Here is a 17,170-nt window from a genome sequence, read left to right on the forward strand (position 1 = left end):
GGTCGTGACGCCTGTGATAACGCGCTCGGTGGACGTGAGGACAGCGGTGGATGTGAGAAGGGCGCAGCGAGGCCCGACGACGACGATGACGTCGCGGGAACGGGCTGTGGCTGGAACGCGGGCGCATGCTGATGTGGGAAGTTGTACCCGTTGTCGGTCGCCGAGAAGAGGAGCGCGGACGTGGACCCGGGGCTCGTCGTAGGTAGGGGCGCGTAAGAGTGGCCGCGCGATGGAAGCAGACGGCTCAGCGCGCGGAGAGGTGGGAATGCGGAAAGCACTACGCTTAGGCGGCTTGGGTCGTCCTGCTTCTTGCTCGACGCCAAGAGGTTCTTCTCGAGAAGCTGCCCCAGAATCGGGGCGTCGCGCTCGACGGGTGAGGTAGGGCTACTCCTGTGGAACGACGAAAGCGATGACAGCGATGATGTTGATGCGCGACGGGAGAGCGTCGCGCCCGCAAGAGCAATAGCCGAAGAGGACCGAGAGGACTGGCTCGGGCGTCGCCAGCGCCAGCTCCAACTCCTTCCTGAAGTGATGGCACTACCGTCGGACGAGGAGGTAGACGAAGCAGTGTCGGGCTGGTTGTACATCCATGTCGCAACGAGAACGACCGTCGAACCGAGGATGAACGTGAGGGACATGCGGAAGTTGAACAGAGCGACCGATGCGAGGAAGGAGATGACGATGCTCAGACTGGTCGCGAAGCCCTTCAGAATGTTGTCCGCATACTTGATCACGAGCGCGGTGAGCAGGCCGCCGAGGACTTGAACAGCCACAGTTGCCCATGCCCACAGACCGAAGTTCGCGAACAGCTGCAGGCTCACGACGGGTGCACCAGGTGCGGTTGGAACGTTCCGTGACACAATGATCGGGAGTAGTGCGGGGAGAAGGGAGAACAGGGACAGCTGGACGTTGCGTACCCATAGATCCCCAGGCGAATTCTTCAACACCATCTCGAAATACACTCCGGCGAGTCCTGACGTGAAGCAAGCCGCGACGACGGCCATGAAACCCTTGAGGGGGTTCATCTCGTGCGAGGCGGACTCTGCTTTGTTCGAGCTGCCACCCTGGATCTGGACAATGCCGACGCCAATGGCGAGGAAGAGAAGGGCAAGCCATTTAGTCGGGCTGAGCTTCCTGCGGAGAAGCACGACAGAGAAGGCCGCGGTAGTGAGGATCTTCATCTGGTAGCTTACCTGGAAGGTCGCGGCTTCCAGGTTCGACACCGCCACAAATTGGAGATTATTTTGGATGACGTATAGGATAGCGGGGATAGATAGCTTCCAGCAATCCGGGCGGAAGACCTCCTTGCCAAGCCGTCTGAAGCGGTAGAAGAGCGTGCGCGGGTTCCATAATGAGGAGGATGAGCTGCCTGAGGAGTCTAGTCGGGAGAAGGCGACGAGGAGCGATATCGAACCCTTGAGCAGCTCGGTCATGAGGACGGCTGCAGCTGCCGAATATGTCTCTGAGGGCGCGGCGGAGACGCGCGAATAGTGCATTATGAGCGTCAGGAGGGCATTTTGGACTGCCAGAGTCACGAGCCTGCAAAGGTACACGGAGATTAGGATCCGGAAAGGCGGCATGGAAGAGCGGGTGGACGGCTGCCAGAGAAGGCAGGCAGACGAGGCGACGCGGTCGCGTGCATGACGCGCCTGGGTGGGACATGAAGGAGACTTACGAGACGTATTTGAGCGGCAGGCCGCACACCGTCGGTACGGGGGTCGGTGAGTCTGGCGGGACCCCCAGCTCCTCTGTCTCGAGCGCGTCGACCTCCTTGAGGTGTATGGCGCGATGCTGCGGGTCATGGTAGGCTTCGTGGTGGGCCATGGCAGGGATTACGGGGAGTGTAGGCGGCGCACAGCGGGGGTATCGTACGGCTGAGCGAGGAGGGAGGAGGCAGAGGGAGAGAGAGACCAGGCTCGCTCCGCAGCGTGGTCAGGAAAGAGGCAAGACAGAGGACAGGGAGAGACTGTCCGCAGGCTTTTCAGATCAGCCCTCGCCGTGGGAACAAACGCTGGACCGCCTCGACGGTGCGGGCGCCTCCAATTCCGGAGTTCTTCCACTCTATTTCGGGTAACCGCCACCGCCCACCCCCGCCACCCCGGCCGCCCGCCGCCGCCCCACCGCTGCCCGCCGCCGCCCCACCGCTGCCCACCGCCAGACATCCCGCCCCGCCCGGCCGCCGTCGCCGTTGCGTGCTCCCGTTTCCTGAGACCCGCCACATCCCCGCTGTAACCTCCCCGCGCATGGCCACAGATCATCCAGCGCTACTCGATTGCAGGCGCCTGGAGCAGCGCATCTTTGCTTGGCGGGGATGTTTGGGGGTTGCTTCCGCCGCATCGTCAGCGCTCGGCGGTAGCCTCGGTTGCACACTCAACGTCGCATTCCATTGGACTCCACTTCAATACGATCGCGCGTTATCACTGCGCCTCCGGGCTCGCAGACGGTGCAAGGACCCCCGTTGTTATTGCATTCATCCCGCTGCTGCGCACCGTCCCCGAGCTGAGCTGCGTCATACCCCCGGAACCACTCCCCGCTCCCGTCTCTTCTTTCCTCTCGCCCCGCCTCAACGTTCCCTTTCGTGCATCATTTCGCAGGCCATCCCCGAGATAAGCCCGCCCAGTACGCACTCCGACAAAAAAACACAGGCAGAACACCCGCGGCCCTACGTCATACCTCCCCCGTGTGGCCGATCGCACACAACTAACCATAAGTGTTGTACTTGCAAGTACCGACGTACCATGCCGTCGTCATCCACGCCCTACAGCGCACCCTCTAGCTCCAACGTCACTGGGCAGTGGTCAGACGCGCCGTATATCTCGCTCCGGATCTCACACATCTTCACCCGGTCCACCAGCCGCTCGCTGACGACAACTGCACAAAAACACAAGCAGATGCATCAGCCGCCTGCACAATCCGCATGTGGAGCTGCTAGTCCGAAGTCCTCTTCCTCCGAACACTACGTGTGTTCGAGAGAAGATAACATGGCCAGCGCGCGCAAGGAAGAGGAGTGAAAGCATGGTACGCACACATATCTAGCCGCCACCCGATGCCCTTGCTCCTGCACTGGAAGCGGTACCCAAAGTATGTGTAGTGTCGCAGGTCGGGATGTATCTTCCGCCATATGTCGACAAACCCACCGGCCCCCTCATCGGTCTCGGACTTGGACTCGGAGTCGGACCCAGGCGGCGGAAGACTCGGGTCGAGGATCCGCGCGAACGCGCTCGTCTCCGCCTCCGTGTACCCAGGCGTCTTGTTCCAGTTCGGCTTCGGGTGAGCCAAGTCTGTGCGTAGCCCGCGTCAGTCACAATAGACACATATGACCCATCGCCATCCATCGCCACACGCAGCCACGTATCCACGTATGTCCAGCATTCCGCAATCCGTGATGATAGAGTTGACAGCGTCGCGAAGCGTGGAAGGTCACCAGGAAGAGTGATAAAGCAGAGCCATACATAGCGCGTCGAGGATGACAGGCGTGTCCGTGAGAGCGTGCGCAGCAGCAGAGCCAAGAGCAGGTATGGAATGCGTAAGCTCGACGAGCGTGCCCGCCGAAATAGACACGGACGCACCCTTCTCCGTGGGCGCAACGTTCAGGTCGCCGGCCCAGATGACCGGCTTCTGCCTGTCCAAGCTCCGGATGTACGCCGTGAAGTGTTTGTTCCATTCCTTCTTCGCGTCTAGTGTCTGCAGCCCCACCGCCCACCGATTGTCGCATCAAGTATGGGGAGCATGTAGGTACGGCGGCCGTAGATCGTCGTGTTGCGGAAGCATGAGCGTGGAGCGTGGGTGGATAAGCACCGCGGTAAGCAGCCGTGACCCAGGAAGAACAGAATTGTGCACCTTCAAGCCTGTGCCAGCATTGACGACGTAGGTCCCGACGAGCCAACAGTTCTCAAACTCGAGCGTCAAGAGGCGGCCTTTCACTGCGCTCCTGTCAGGGTGTCCCGGGAGGGTAGTACTGACCGATATCGGTTGAATTTTCGAGAGGATCGCCGTACCCGCTGTAACAAAATAAAGTCAGGGCACGCCCGGTCAATGAGCTCAAATTGATCGATAGTGGGGCGCGGGGAACGCACAGTAGGTCTTCTTGTCAGCGATCGACCAGTAACGGTACGGGAACCGGCTGGTGAGCGCAGGGTCCACAGGTTCATTGTTGACCTCGAGGAGGGGGCCTGCGCTATCAGCCAAGCCCAAACACTGAATGCGCGCAGCAACATCAACGCACCTTGGTTTCGGTCAGAATTAGGATGTCCGGATCTTCCGCTTCGACGTAGTACTTGAATCCCTGTGTAATGCATGCCCGCATGAGAACGGGCGCGGACAACAGAGTCGCGGACGCACCTTCTTCTGAGCCGCGGCGAGCCCGCATATATTCCACGTCGCGATCCGGACGCGGCCCTCCTCGCGCGGCGGGAAGGAGACCTGCACGGGCATGACTCTGTTCGTCGGCTGCCCGTTGGGCGCGAGCTCGCTCGTGCTCCCTTCACCTCCATCCTTCTGACCGTCGTCGTTTCCGTTCGCAGGCTTGGCCTTTGCCTTGCCTTTGCCTTTCGCCTTACCGGCGCCCTTCGCCTCCGCCTCATCAACCTTCGCTTCTTGCTCGCGCGCGCCCTCGCTTTGGGCTTCTGCTTAGCGTCCACCTCAGCGTCCGACTCCGTGCCGAAGGACGACTCCGTCTCGGGGTCCGCGCTCTCCTCCTCCAGCTTGCGTTTCGCCTTCCCGCTCGCGGCGCGTTTCGGTGGCATCCTGTGGCAGTCGTACAACTTCACTGATCCCGTCAACGGAAGATGTCGTGTCGGCGACAGTGACGCGGGCGTCGCACTTCGAAAAGGGGTGGCAGTTGTGAGTCGTCTATGGAGCAGATGCGGTGTGATGAGGCGTATCGCAGCGTGGGCGCGATGGGCCGCAGCGGTGATGGTTGACAATGACCGCGTAGAGGCCCAGGGCGGTGGACGTCGCATAACGAGGTTCCCGCGCCACAGACGCGTCCAACGCGCCGGCGGCAAGCGTCTGCTGTGGGCGCGCGTGGATGATCGACTCGTGTGTGGGTGGCCGATCGCCCAGCCTTTCTGTCCTGCCAGTGTCGCCGACTCCAACCACAACTCAGAGAAGCTATAGGCTCTGCCCTCGACTCCAAGGTACAGGAACGATCACGGCTTCATGGACTCGGACATCCATAGCAGTGCGCAGTTTAAGAATACATCGATAGGGGCGGTATTACTGCTACAATAATCTCACTGCGCTTCATTCGCTGCGTTGCCGGTTCACTCGAACTGAGAGGGCCTTAGTACTCTCCAAACTCAACGTGCCCGGTCTCTGAAGCATGCGCGCGGGCCTCCTTCTCTCCCTTCAGACCCTTCTTGCAGACCTACAGGTTGCATATTGACGTCGATCAACATCTCAGCGGCAGTATCAGACCTGTTCCTCTGACGTACCTGACACCGGATGGTGAACGTCGCTGTGTTCGTGTACGCTCTCTTCGCCCTCAAAATATCCGCTAGCTTCTTCGCAGCCACGATAATTGGATCCGAATCGCCCTCACTCATAACAGGCACGACGGTTTGGTGGAAGTCCGCGGGGGCCTCCAGCATTGGGGCGAGCGTCGCCGCATCGTAGTGGATACCAGAATACACCAGGACACACCTGTTTCCGGAATCGCTCGCGGGCGGCGGCGTGAAGTGGTCGACGCGGCCGGTCTCGACGTCAACGGAGGCGATCTCGGTGGAGTAGTGCGTGGCGAGGATGGTGAGCTCGATCGCGCCTCCCCAGGTGGCTGGTTTCAGGATGGTGGAGATGTACTCTTCTCGTGAGCGGCTGGGGAGAGGTGATCAGGCTACCTCTCCACGCGAGATAGCCCGGGGGAACAACACGCACCCGAGGATGGCGTCGCTCCATGTCTCGGGATCCTTCCGGATCGCATCCGCAACAACTGCTCGAGCACCCTCAGCCATGATCACCACGCGCACAGGCAACACCACACACTCTGTCGTATCATCGGCGCCTTGCCTATGTCTTGCTCGAAAACGATAGCGATCGAAGAGAACAGACATGAGTTGTCGTCCGGGACAATCTGCAGTCACATATGGTTCAATGCACATCCACGGGCGGACACTAGGACCCTCATACTCGGTGGACAAGATATCCGCCTTCGGTCGGTACGGAGTCCGGTCCCTGTGCGTGCGTCGCCCTCACAGACGGAGGAGCTGCTCGTGACGGCCTACTCTGGGGTAGCGCAGTCGGAGACACGATGTCTTGTAACGGGGCGGCCTGAAATGGCGCAGGCGGCGCCCTGGCTTGCTGCGTGAGTATGAGCTGATCGCCACCTTTCAGCCCAAGGCTAGCGAGCGGAAGCTCCGGGATGAGTGTGAGCGATTGCGGAGGGTACCCGGACTTGACTGCACAATCAGTGGGTGAGTTCACAAGTCGATAGTGCGCTATGTCAGAGGAAAATACCGACGCTCTTGCTGAGATGGGGGTACATCCGTTGCGGAGTAGATCTGCTGCTGCAGGTCGAGGACGGATGCATTGTCGACGTCGACCTGGAGTGTGGTCACGCCCTTGGGGTGGCGGAGTCGGATAGGGGCCATCGTTTCGACGTGGGTATGTAAGCCTACGATTGCGGGAGGAGGGCAGAATCAAGTCGTGTGCGATTGGGACCTTGGAAGAGATAGAAAGGCAACCTCGGGCGAGACTCGGCGTGCGAGGACGCGTCGGTGGCGTCACCGCCGGAGCTCACGCCGTCACATGAGCAGACGTTTTACAGGACGCGTCGACGCGTCTGGCACTTGGGCCTTGGCATGCGTAGGCATCGGGCGCCTATAGTAGCGCACCGTTCACTCTGCTGCAGAGAAATAATCTCTCACACATAGACAACACATAGATACCAGAAATCGCCCCCGCAATACTACGCATCAACTGTCCTCTTCATGTTCCTCACCATCCACATCTTCAGGTTCCTCATCTTCGCGGGCCTCCTCATCCTCCTCAACATCTTCATCAGGTTCCCCTTCCGAGTCCGTAGTCACGATGACCACCACGGGATTCAAGACCAGATAGAGCACAACGCTCGTCACTGCTAGACCAATCCAGCCCCAGCGCGCTAGCCTGAACCGTTTCTCCTCTTCTGTCACGGTCTCTGTCGGCTTCGACCACGTCCACACAGGGAGTGCTGGCCTGGGAAGGAGCGACTTCAGAGATAGTGACAAGTCGAGTGGAGCAGTGTGTGGGAATGGCTGCGCGTCTGGGAAGGCGGCCGATTGTACCGCGTTGGCGTGGGCAACGAGGGTCGGGTATGATTCAGAGAGTAGGTTTTGGAGTAGGGGGTCCGTGAAAGCCACGCTCATTAGGATGTGCGTGTGCGCAGCAAAGACAATATCCAATGTCGATGGGCTAAGTTGAGCGCATTTCACAGTCAGAAGTCAGGCGTACGTGCGGCGACATGTCGTATTATGTACCTGTCAGCGTGCGGATTGAAATACCGCCGCTCTCCAAGGAGGGTAGCATAGCCAGAGAGGAAGGCGCGAGCCTTCTCGACGACCTGTGACCGGTGGGTAACAAGATGCAGAACGTCACGATCTGGCTCACCTTCTCGCGTTCGAAGACCCGTTTGAACTTTTGCGCTTTCGTTTCCTTCTTCTTCTTACGCCTATCCCCGCGCAAGGTGGATAATCTGTCTCCCTCTTCCTCCTGCTCGATTCCGGGGATATCCCACAGCTCTGCAGCCTCCAACCGGGGCTGGTACGAGTTGCGAATACGGCTCGGGACATAATAGCGCTGCGGTACGGGTAGCATCGACGCCATTGCAGGTCTTGTCACTTTCCACCAATTGAGCCGAAGCGAGTAGAGCATGTGCGCCTTAGCATAAGAAGACGAGTAAGTACAGATAAGTTCCTTGCAGCCTCAAAGGGTACGCACGACAAGGTCCCCATATTCCGACTGTATGTGTGCGATTCGCGCCGCAAACTGAGATTTCTCCATCGTACTCAACGACTCATTCAAGTCGCGTGCGTCGGGCAACTGAGCGACGTATTTTGCAATCGACGGAAATGTAGTCGCATGATGCAGCCCATGCGTCAAGTAGGGAAGTTGTCCTGGAAAAGTCTTGAGTTTGGCTGACAAGCCCTAGAGGGAGCCGACTTCGACCGACCTACCACTCGGTGACGAGTCCGGGTTGGCACTGTACGCTACAGAGAACCGGCCCGGGATGGCTAGTTGGGTGTAGAACAGGGCGGCGACGCTTGACGTATCGAATGAGAGGGTGTTTTCATGTGGAGGCCATATGTGCAGCGTAACTTGACTTGTAGCTGGGGTAGAGTTGGACATTTGGCTGGAGAGGCTTGCAGCCTGAGTGTGCACAAACGCTGAGGAGGGCGCAGACAAGCGCCGATGCACCCGACATGCTCGTGATTGTGTCACGGCCGTGACAGTCGCGTCCATGCCCAAGTGCCCAAGTGCTGCTCGCGTCTAACTCACACTCACTCACATCCGCTTCCCAGCCTTCGGGCACGCACAACTCTAATCCCCGTTCCCGTTCCCAGGCAGAATCACCACCATGGAAGACGATCTCATCGTTGTTGACGACGTGGACGACCAGGACCAGGACCAGGACGACTCTGGCCCGTCGAGGGAGGCCGACCAGGACTACCGTCCCACCCGCGCAGCGGCAGCTGCAGCACTACGTGCCACCCGAGCAGCCTCTAAGAGAAGCACGCCTCCAGTATACACCATGGACTACTCAGAGGGGCGAACAACGCGCTCCGCCTTGAACAGGAACAAGCCAGCTCCGAAGCTAAAGCTAAAGCTGGGCGAGAAGGCAGCGGCGCATGCTCCCGGAATGTCCTTCCTTGGCTCATATGACAGGGAACTCGATTCCGATGATGAAGAACTGGTCTTCGAGGAGCAGTTTATACTGCGGATGCCCCCGGGCGACGACTGCGACAGGTTGAGGAAGATGGTTGCTGCACGGGAGATCAGCAACGACGTTTGGTTCAAGTTCAAGGGTGAGGCCCCTTCCAGTTGTCTGCGCCGATTGTGGACTAAATGCTGTGCAGACTCTCGCCGAGCTGTGTTCCACATTGGCAACAAGACTTGGGCGGCGAAACTTGTCGACATGCCCTGTATAGTCGAGTCACAGAAGACACTAGACAACAAGCAAATGTTCAAAGTCGCTGACATATGTCAGGTTGCGTAGTCCGCTATGCCCAGCACATGTCAGTGCTGACGAAAGGGCCGACACAGATGCTTGTCGTTGATAAACCTATTGACAATGAAGATTCATTGACTAACCAGAAGAACTTCAATGTCGACGAGTTCATCTGGCCGCACGGTCTCACTCCTCCCCTCCATTATGCTCGAAAACGACGCTTCCGCAAGAGAGTCAACAAGCGAGTTCGTAAACCTCCGTCAGATTCCCAGCGTTCTGCTGACCGCTCTCTGTACAGACGATCGAGACGGTCGAGCAGGAAGTCGAGCGATTGCTGGAGGAAGATGCGTTAGCAGACCAGGTTAAGTACGGTGCGTCCCGAGGCTCACTCGGCATTACACCACCCCTCATGTTATGTCGCAGACGTACTTGAGAACGTCAACCCTGACCTCTCCGACTCTGAGTATATCGAGCTCGAGAAGGAGGACCCCATGGGTGCCACAATGCCAGGATTCCTCGGCTCCGACGCGGGAGATGCGCCAACTCCTGGTCACGACCACGGGGAAGGCGATGAGGAGGATGAGGGGAACGAAGGCGAGGGCGAGGGCGACATCGACGAGGAGCTTGCTGCCGAGCTTGACCTCGCCTTGGGAGACGAAGAGGAGGTAGATGATGAGGAGGGGGATGACGAGGAAGAGGAAAGCGATGAGGACGATGACGAGGATGAGGACGAGGATGATGAGATGTCGCAGGCGAAGAAACTTCTCAATGAGGAGATCAGGGACTTGGAGGCGGCTGTGGCGAAGAAGGGCAGTGAGATTTCGAGCTCGGCGAATCCTCTCATAAAGGTCCGTATCCGGTTCCTTGCAAGATGTACATTGCTCATATCCCTGCAGAGGAGATTCGAAGACGCGTTGAAGAAGCTACAAGCAGACCTTGACATGAAGCTTGCTCAGCGAGATGAGTTGAAAGAGAAGCAAAGATTGAGGAAGGAAGGCATTATGCCGGAGGAAGGCGACACTGATGGTGTCAACGAAGGGGATGCTGAAGATGAGGAGGAAGAGGACGATCTCTTCGGTGACGAGCCTGGTGCAGCCATGGACGTAGACTGAGCTGGACGGACAGATCGTATGTTGTATGAATATTGGTCTGTATTTTTATGCTTGGCCGTTCAGGCAAGCTGACGCTTAGGTGGGGAGCATCCAGGCCACAATACGACATTACAGGGTATGGCAGGAAGCACATTTCGTACCTCATTGGCTTTCGCTGGGCAAGAGACATACAAGTGCTGACTGTAACACTAACGGCGCGTACACGATGCATACGAATGGTGCGAACCACACTCCCAGCAACTCCCAGTTCGCGACCGCCTTCAACACCTCCTCTCGCTGCAGCACTATCCACCCAAATGCTAGGGCCGTATATGCCGCGTATTTCAATATGCGGAGTCCCGCGCGAGGCGAAGAGGAGGCGTAGCATAGCGGCACGCCTGTCAAGAAAGCCATGACCGCGGCGAGGGAGAAATTGAGGACAGAGAGAATAGATATCACCGTTGAAGTGAGGCAGAGGTTCAGCGACTTCAGCATCACGGAGAGTGGTGCCTCCTGGGTCGGTTCTTTGCTGGGAAGCAGCAACGACGGAAGAGGAAGAAGGACGGGCAGGCTGAACACGGCAAGAGGCGCAACCTAGAACAAGATCCAGTCTCAACTCTTCACTTCTGACAAAGTGGAAGATTGCGTGCGTACCGATGAGTGATACCATTCGCGCGTCGAGAGGTAGAACACGACAGCCCCAAGGGCATGAGTTGCGGCCATGACTACTATTGCCTTCAGGACAGGCCTTCGTCGGCGCGACCAACGACCGTCGCGCACAATTTTCTCGCCCGGAGTGTTGTCCGGTGCCTCGCCTATCACCCATGCCCAGCCAGCCTTCACCCATCCTTGCAGCCCACAGAACATCATGGCTACACTTATCAGAACCGCGCTTGGAAGGAAGCTTCCGATCTTCAGGAATGTGGTGGGGCCCACGAGAAGGAAAAAGAAAAATGACGCGTGAAGGCGCTCCAGTAAGTTATTCATGGTCCTCAGAGTTGACTCGACGATCCTGGACGGGGCCTACATGAAAAAGAGGGCTCCGGATCAATTAAGATGATAGGCCACGTACCGGCCTATGGCATGGAAACCATGGGGGCCTGCCGCAGGGACAGCAAATAACGTGATGGCATCAATGCGGAATCTGAGAATGAGAGAGAAAACATCAGACATGGTGCTGGGTGCACGAGAGCCGAGCAGGCATACTGGTGGAGCAAACCATGTACACCACTTGCTTGGCCTCTAGCCTGATACCCAACGTGTCGCACGATATTCTTGGCCCGACGGGCATATTCCTTCAACTGGTCATTGTCTTTAATAGAGCCTGGAGTCCAGGGAGGGAGGCCGAGACCATCTTCGGAGTCTTGGTGGTCATAGACGATCATCGGTACGCCTCCTGTGTATTGAGAGATCCGCTGGAAAGAATTGATGAGGTCCTGATTTGGGAGACGGCCATTGAGGCCCTCTTGGATCACTTGAGCATGGCACTGTATATGAACGCACGCGAGGCACTGACCGAAGAATACACCGAGATGTGAAAACGAGTGCCCAGGGTAATCGATGTTCAAAGCCGTCCATATCACGCCGGATGACAATCTCAGAGGTTCAGCCTGTATATCTATGAGAGTGGACAAGCGTCACGGTGGAGCGCGTTCCTGGAAGATTTGAATGACTTACTTGGCTGCAAAACACCATGATACGTTGTGACCCATGCTTGCATGCCGTCCAAGTAGCCATCGCTGACAACAAAAATAAGGTCCTTCGCCCAAAGCGAGTAGCCTACGAGTAATCAGGACGCTGATTGTAGTCGAATATGCAGTAACGGACCCCTTAGGAACCAGGCGAGCGATAGAACAGTAGACACCCCTCGCAGGTTCAGCGTGCCATCACCTTCACCAGTCCTGCTAAGCCAAGAGGCGCTGATGATCATGGCTTCAGTGCGAGAGGCACGAGGAGACGAGAAGATGGCATATGTGTTTACACCGGTCTTGGACTATCAAGGTTCAGCCAAGAGCAATACTCGAGGACTACGACTACATGGGGGTACTCACTTCGCTTGTAGTGGTGAATGCATACTCCTGAGTATCGGCGGCCAACCCTGCTTTACGGAATTCCGTCACTAAGTAGTCAGCGATCCTTTGCATCCATGCATTGAGTATTACAATAATGAGTGACACGGCATAGTTAAACTCACTCGGCTCTCGACGCGTTTCTGTCTCGTAGCTGCTCCAACGCCTCAAGAAACCGGTCTGCGCGATGAACATCCTCCCAGCTCCAATATGTGTTGACCTGTGCCATATTTTATCAATTGAGAGTGCCGAAATACCAAGGCACCACGTACTTGACCTGGTTGCAGTGCGTTCTCGTCGATGTATGCCCTTTGCCCAAGTGTAGGCAAGGGTATGGCGACCATCCACAAGTATCCCGCTACAAGTAACGCAACGCTGTATCCAATATCAGGTCGTCCGCAAGCATAGTGTGTAATGGACTTACATGAGGGATGACAGACCTGCCCAGAAGGCACCTACGAGCTTCCTTCGCCTGCGAATTCTAAGGGCATTTCTGTCGCCATCCGGTTTGAGATAATTGCGTACTTTGACCAGAATGGCTGGTGGCATCTGCCCAAGTGGCGGCCAAGGGACGTAGTACCACAGGCTCTGGATCCGGGTCTGATCCTGGCGTATAACGCTCGATAGGTAGCAAGGGGACGTAACGCTGTTGACTCGTAGGGAGTGCCCTTCAGGAGAAGTCGTCTGTCGAGTCGTCAGTTGGTGACTTGGGTCTTCAAGCTTCAACCTTTCATAGATGGCAAGCGGAGTGCTCGTCGCTCAAGCTCAAGACTGAGAGCAAACGACGAGTTTCGAAGTGCGAGCGATGTTACGGCGCATGGGCGCTCCGAGACACGCGGGGTCGTTCAAACGCTCACCGCCGGTCGCAGACTGTTAGTCTGAAATATGAAGTTACACCCTGGAGAGCAAACAAACTACAAGACACTGAAATTTGGACACAAAAATAGGATACAGCCAATAACGACAACAAGCAGTCAACAAATCAGTACCGGCGTCGCCCCGGTGAACGCGAACGCTCTCTGTCACGTCGTCTACCACCGTCAGCTGGGAAATAGATCGCAGAATAGAGGAAACGTACTCAAAACGGGGGCCGTGCCTATCGTATCCCCGGTCCCTGAATTCATCCCGCGAAGAGCGGAAGTCGCGATCGCCCCTTGGGGGTGCACCACCGGGTGCAGGAGGGATACCGCCACTGCCCGCCCCAGCTGGCGCCGACGAAGGCACGGAGGAAGGAGGCCCCATCTTGCGTTTCTCGCGCTCCTCTTTGAATTTCACCAACATGTTCCGCAGCTCGTGATAACCGAGGTGCATCTGAGCGGTAAGGGTCAGTTTCTTGAACAACTGACTTTAGGAAGTGCTCACCTTTCCACCGAAATGATCAGCGAGACGACGATCGGAGTCAAGTACGGACAAGTATGCGCCACAGACGTCGCATACACGGAGCTTCTGGTGACCAGACGCTCCAGAGGTGTCGGTCAATTGCTGAAGCTCTCTCTGGACATGTTGTTCAACGAATCAGTCCTACTGAGTTCGTCAGGTGGCGCACCTCTTTATCAGCCTTTTCGCTTTTCAACGCCTCAATGGCAGCCATCTCCCTCATCGACTCGTCTACTTTCCCTTGCTCCCCTGGAGAACGCTATTAGTACGCAGACGAGATGCATGACGGTAAACATACCCAGCGTCTCAATCTTCTCCGTTCCTCCTTGGATAGCCAACTCAATCTCAGCAATTTCCCTCATCTGAAGCGCTGTCAGCAATGCGGGCATAGAGGACAGCAATGATACATACGAGGTTTGTTGTCTTCGCGTTTTCCTCAGGTGTTTTCTCGAGCCTCCTGTGAGCTGCACGGATTCTCCGGTCACACTCGTCGACGAAGGCGAAGATGTTCGACTCGTACTCCATCTGAAAGCGCGAGAATATGGGGTCGCTCGGGTTCGCTTCCTTAGCCTGGAGGAACTCTGTCTTGAGACGTTCTGTGTGCGACTTGGGGCAGGCTCCGAGGTCCATTTTCTACTATGGTGTGAGCATCAATGCATAGTTGGCACGCTGGAGACCATACCGTGTTCGTGAAGAGGGTATGGGGACATGTCCCACAAAGGAAGTTCCTGCAGACTTTCTCGTCCGACCATGTCAAGTTCGCGTTCGCAACACCCATTGCCTCTGGGCCCATCATTTGCTACAAGTTGTCAGTATCATCGCAAAGCTCCATACTTCATGCACATACCTCCAGAAGCTTCCTCTGCATCTCAGCAAGCCGACCCATGTTGTCAATAGCACACTGCAGTCGTATAGATGATGGCGACGGGTAAGTTAAGGCGATCGTGAGTGTTCGGCACGAAGCTGGAGCCACTGAATTCCGGCCCAGCGGCAAGCTTTGTCAGCAGTAATAATTATAATTATGTAATTAATAGTGAGTTACGGCAACTTATTATGGACGTGGCACGCAAAATTTACTTAAGTTATTTGGTATGATACGGCGTTTGTGCCAAGCAGGCTTATGAAGTTTGTAGAAAGGATGAATGGGTACTTGACTGGAAAACGGAAAACTATGTGTACACAAGCATTCTATGACAGAAGTCAGTTCGAACAAAGTAATGACGGTCATGGTGGGATCATGGACAACATGTGAGGTTGCGTGCAAGACGAAGCGACAATCGAAATACGGCCAGGTCATGAAGTGGAATTGAAGCTTTGCGAGGAGATGAGGTTTTGCGAGGACAACGAGAGGAAAGCACATAGCAGTGGAAGAATATCTACAAGGGAGGCTGACCCCGACCCCGACCCCTGCCTCTACCTCTGCCGCGATAACCACCCCTGCCACGACCACGGCCCCGTGCAAAGGGCGGTTGTGGCTGTGAAGGTGTATCGGTCCCGGGACTGGGGGGCACGTCGTCACAAGGTGCGTGGTCGGGATTTGTGGAAGGCGATTCGTGGCCGAACTGGTGGTACTGCTTGTACGGTCGCCTATTGCGGGGTTGACCACGATAAACCTTCCCTGACCTCGACGTATTTTGAGGGACGTAGTCATCCGGATGATATTCGTCTCCTCCTTCCGGTGGTGGTGACGGGTACGGTGACTCGTAAGCGTCAAAGTCAGAAGCTGGTCGAGGTGTTCCGCCGTTCATGGCACGACCGTTGGCAGCTTTCCCCTTCGATGGCTTTGGCGTCATCTCTTGGCTTTCCGGTGGGAGCTTTCCGTAGCTTATGAGGAGGTTACGAATTTCCTCATACTTCGCTTCCTGTTTCCTTCCTCCTGCTCCGACGATGGCAGCTCTACCTGCGGCAGATTTTACCGAAGACCACTCAGCGACTATATCGTCTTGAGTGGCTAGTTGATTATCGAGCACTATCCAGACGGCTTCTGGTTCACGGGAGTCCAGAGCAAGCCTGAGCAGCGAGCTAGATCCAGGTCGCCTATAGATGTTCTCGTAATCGGAGTCCTGAGGGGCATAGGTGGTCACGAAGTGCTTGACAATGGAAATATGCCCAGCCTGTAGAGCGACATGGAACGCTGTGAAGTCTTGCCCGTCCCGTTCGTCTAACTCGGCGCCTGTTGTGCTTCAATGAACTGGTGGCCAACAAAGAGCCCATACAACATACCATGGGATTCCAGCCATTCCACCAACTCTGCGTTACCATGCTTTGCGGCGATGTGCAACAAAGCCTCTCGTGGGTCGTTCGGCGGAGTCTTGACGAACTTCTCACCGCCTCTTCTAATCTCACCGCCAGCGGCGTCGACGTTATCCTCATAAACGCCTTTCTTGACGCCCGCCGAGTCTCCACGGCGAGCAGCAGCGAAGGCATCAGAGCGCAGATGTTGGAGGCGCTGCTCCTGAGTACGGGCCTTCTCTTCGGCTGACTTCTGGGAAGCAACTGCCTGGGCCTTCTTCTGAGCGACCTTGACTCTCTGTCTTTCCTCAGCCTGCCTCCTCTCTGAGTGAGGGCCTCGTCAGTGACAATTCAATGCATAGAGATTGGACTAACCCCTTTCCCGTTCCATTTGTTGCGTCTCCCTCCGCGCGGCCTCTTCCCGCTTGCGACGAGCCTCGGCTTGCTCTTGTTCTTCACGCATACGAGCAATACGCGCCTGATACTGCTCTGGGGACTCGGGCGCCGTCGGTTTATGACGGCTGTAACCTAGTGAAGCGAGTGAGAATGATCAAAGATGCAGTAGCAGCACTACTCACGCATGTTGGCATAACGGTTGGCGCGGCCCCTCAACAGCTCCTCAAACAAGAACCTAGAGCCAATGTCAGCGTCCAACTCGACTGAACCGGTCGCGTTCAGCGCACATGTAGAAGTCCAAGTCCTCGAAGTCATCGTCGTAATCGTCGTAATCGTCATAGCGGTCGAAGTCGTCGTATTCATCGTAATCGTCATCGAATGGGCGATACGAATAGCTATGTGGCTGCCTGCGTGGGGGAGACGATGACCGATCTAGATGCTTGACGAGCACGTTGTATGCTTCACTGAGCCGCTGGAACTGGGCAGTGGCATCTTCGTTGCCCGGATTCTTGTCCGGATGTGTTTTCAGCGCGAGCTACGCGAGCGCGATGATGAACGCGTTGTGAGCTGATATTCAATGTCCCACACGCGCGTCACATACTTGCTTGTACGTGCTCTTGACCACCTCCAGCGACGAACCCTTGAAAAGAGGGCAGGGATCTCAGCTCAAACTGGTTGTCACCAGGAAAGTTATCGTACCTGTTCAAGTCCGAGGGCCCCATACGCCTCTACGACTGTCGAATGTTTCACCATGGCATGAACTGAGTGTCTCGATGCGAGTGAGATGTGGCGAAAAAACGCGTAGCAAGTGGGCGCCTTCACGCGCCGCGTTTCCGCGTGGTTGTATACTGCACGTGTAGACG

At 56.6% G+C, this 17,170-nt stretch overlaps 8 protein-coding genes across 8 annotated transcripts; 1 reads left to right on the plus strand and 7 right to left on the minus strand.

Annotated features, from left to right (window-relative positions):
• Positions 1-569: 569 nt before the first annotated feature.
• Positions 570-1,824, minus strand: B0H18DRAFT_869398 (nucleotide-sugar transporter; the record flags this gene model as incomplete). Its single annotated transcript, XM_048040016.1, has 2 exons — positions 570-1,539; positions 1,676-1,824. Coding segments are annotated over 2 exons (1,119 nt in total), but the record flags the coding sequence as incomplete, so codon positions are not given.
• Positions 1,825-2,356: 532 nt separating this feature from the next.
• Positions 2,357-4,964, minus strand: B0H18DRAFT_977853 (Endonuclease/exonuclease/phosphatase; the record flags this gene model as incomplete). The annotated part of the gene is made up of 8 exons (XM_048044281.1): positions 2,357-2,871; positions 3,027-3,281; positions 3,570-3,684; positions 3,841-4,001; positions 4,077-4,158; positions 4,226-4,285; positions 4,342-4,566; positions 4,641-4,964. 8 exons carry the CDS (start codon positions 4,959-4,961, stop codon positions 2,759-2,761), a joined length of 1,332 nt encoding a protein of 443 aa, XP_047898566.1. The 3' UTR covers positions 2,357-2,758.
• Positions 4,965-5,034: 70 nt separating this feature from the next.
• B0H18DRAFT_977857 (OTU-domain-containing protein) lies at positions 5,035-6,699 on the minus strand. The gene is made up of 6 exons (XM_048044282.1): positions 6,458-6,699; positions 6,127-6,395; positions 5,983-6,070; positions 5,875-5,929; positions 5,436-5,814; positions 5,035-5,368 (listed from the first exon to the last, which is right to left on the minus strand). The coding sequence occupies exons 1-6, from the start codon at positions 6,585-6,587 to the stop codon at positions 5,285-5,287; spliced, it is 1,005 nt and encodes a 334-aa protein (XP_047898567.1). The 5' UTR covers positions 6,588-6,699; the 3' UTR covers positions 5,035-5,284.
• A 10-nt stretch (positions 6,700-6,709) lies between these two features.
• On the minus strand, positions 6,710-8,363 carry B0H18DRAFT_977860 (uncharacterized protein). The gene is made up of 5 exons (XM_048044283.1): positions 8,151-8,363; positions 7,915-8,090; positions 7,585-7,854; positions 7,455-7,537; positions 6,710-7,389 (listed from the first exon to the last, which is right to left on the minus strand). Exons 1-5 carry the CDS (start codon positions 8,320-8,322, stop codon positions 6,912-6,914), a joined length of 1,179 nt encoding a protein of 392 aa, XP_047898568.1. The 5' UTR covers positions 8,323-8,363; the 3' UTR covers positions 6,710-6,911.
• A 112-nt stretch (positions 8,364-8,475) lies between these two features.
• Positions 8,476-10,392, plus strand: B0H18DRAFT_977863 (TAFII55 protein conserved region-domain-containing protein). The gene is made up of 6 exons (XM_048044284.1): positions 8,476-8,999; positions 9,051-9,181; positions 9,238-9,387; positions 9,441-9,513; positions 9,566-9,990; positions 10,039-10,392. The coding sequence occupies exons 1-6, from the start codon at positions 8,552-8,554 to the stop codon at positions 10,252-10,254; spliced, it is 1,443 nt and encodes a 480-aa protein (XP_047898569.1). The 5' UTR covers positions 8,476-8,551; the 3' UTR covers positions 10,255-10,392.
• A 3-nt stretch (positions 10,393-10,395) lies between these two features.
• On the minus strand, positions 10,396-12,851 carry B0H18DRAFT_869698 (Gaa1-domain-containing protein; the record flags this gene model as incomplete). Its single annotated transcript, XM_048040041.1, has 11 exons — positions 10,396-10,827; positions 10,888-11,245; positions 11,306-11,377; positions 11,440-11,698; positions 11,750-11,851; positions 11,911-12,012; positions 12,061-12,226; positions 12,285-12,369; positions 12,428-12,522; positions 12,575-12,677; positions 12,727-12,851. 11 exons carry the CDS (start codon positions 12,849-12,851, stop codon positions 10,396-10,398), a joined length of 1,899 nt encoding a protein of 632 aa, XP_047898570.1.
• A 324-nt stretch (positions 12,852-13,175) lies between these two features.
• On the minus strand, positions 13,176-14,641 carry B0H18DRAFT_977869 (small nuclear ribonucleoprotein). Its single transcript, XM_048044285.1, has 8 exons — positions 14,527-14,641; positions 14,362-14,478; positions 14,091-14,312; positions 13,978-14,041; positions 13,849-13,928; positions 13,665-13,796; positions 13,381-13,613; positions 13,176-13,321 (listed from the first exon to the last, which is right to left on the minus strand). Exons 1-8 carry the CDS (start codon positions 14,563-14,565, stop codon positions 13,285-13,287), a joined length of 924 nt encoding a protein of 307 aa, XP_047898571.1. The 5' UTR covers positions 14,566-14,641; the 3' UTR covers positions 13,176-13,284.
• A 99-nt stretch (positions 14,642-14,740) lies between these two features.
• Positions 14,741-17,117, minus strand: B0H18DRAFT_927356 (DnaJ domain-containing protein). The gene is made up of 7 exons (XM_048041651.1): positions 17,007-17,117; positions 16,909-16,947; positions 16,595-16,842; positions 16,490-16,542; positions 16,287-16,439; positions 15,903-16,235; positions 14,741-15,852 (listed from the first exon to the last, which is right to left on the minus strand). Exons 1-7 carry the CDS (start codon positions 17,058-17,060, stop codon positions 15,056-15,058), a joined length of 1,677 nt encoding a protein of 558 aa, XP_047898572.1. The 5' UTR covers positions 17,061-17,117; the 3' UTR covers positions 14,741-15,055.
• Positions 17,118-17,170: the final 53 nt, after the last annotated feature.

This window comes from Fomitopsis serialis, assembly GCF_022376445.1.
Source record: "Fomitopsis serialis strain Sig1Antser10 chromosome Unknown B0H18scaffold_5, whole genome shotgun sequence".
Classification (NCBI taxonomy): Eukaryota; Fungi; Basidiomycota; class Agaricomycetes; order Polyporales; family Fomitopsidaceae; genus Fomitopsis; species Fomitopsis serialis.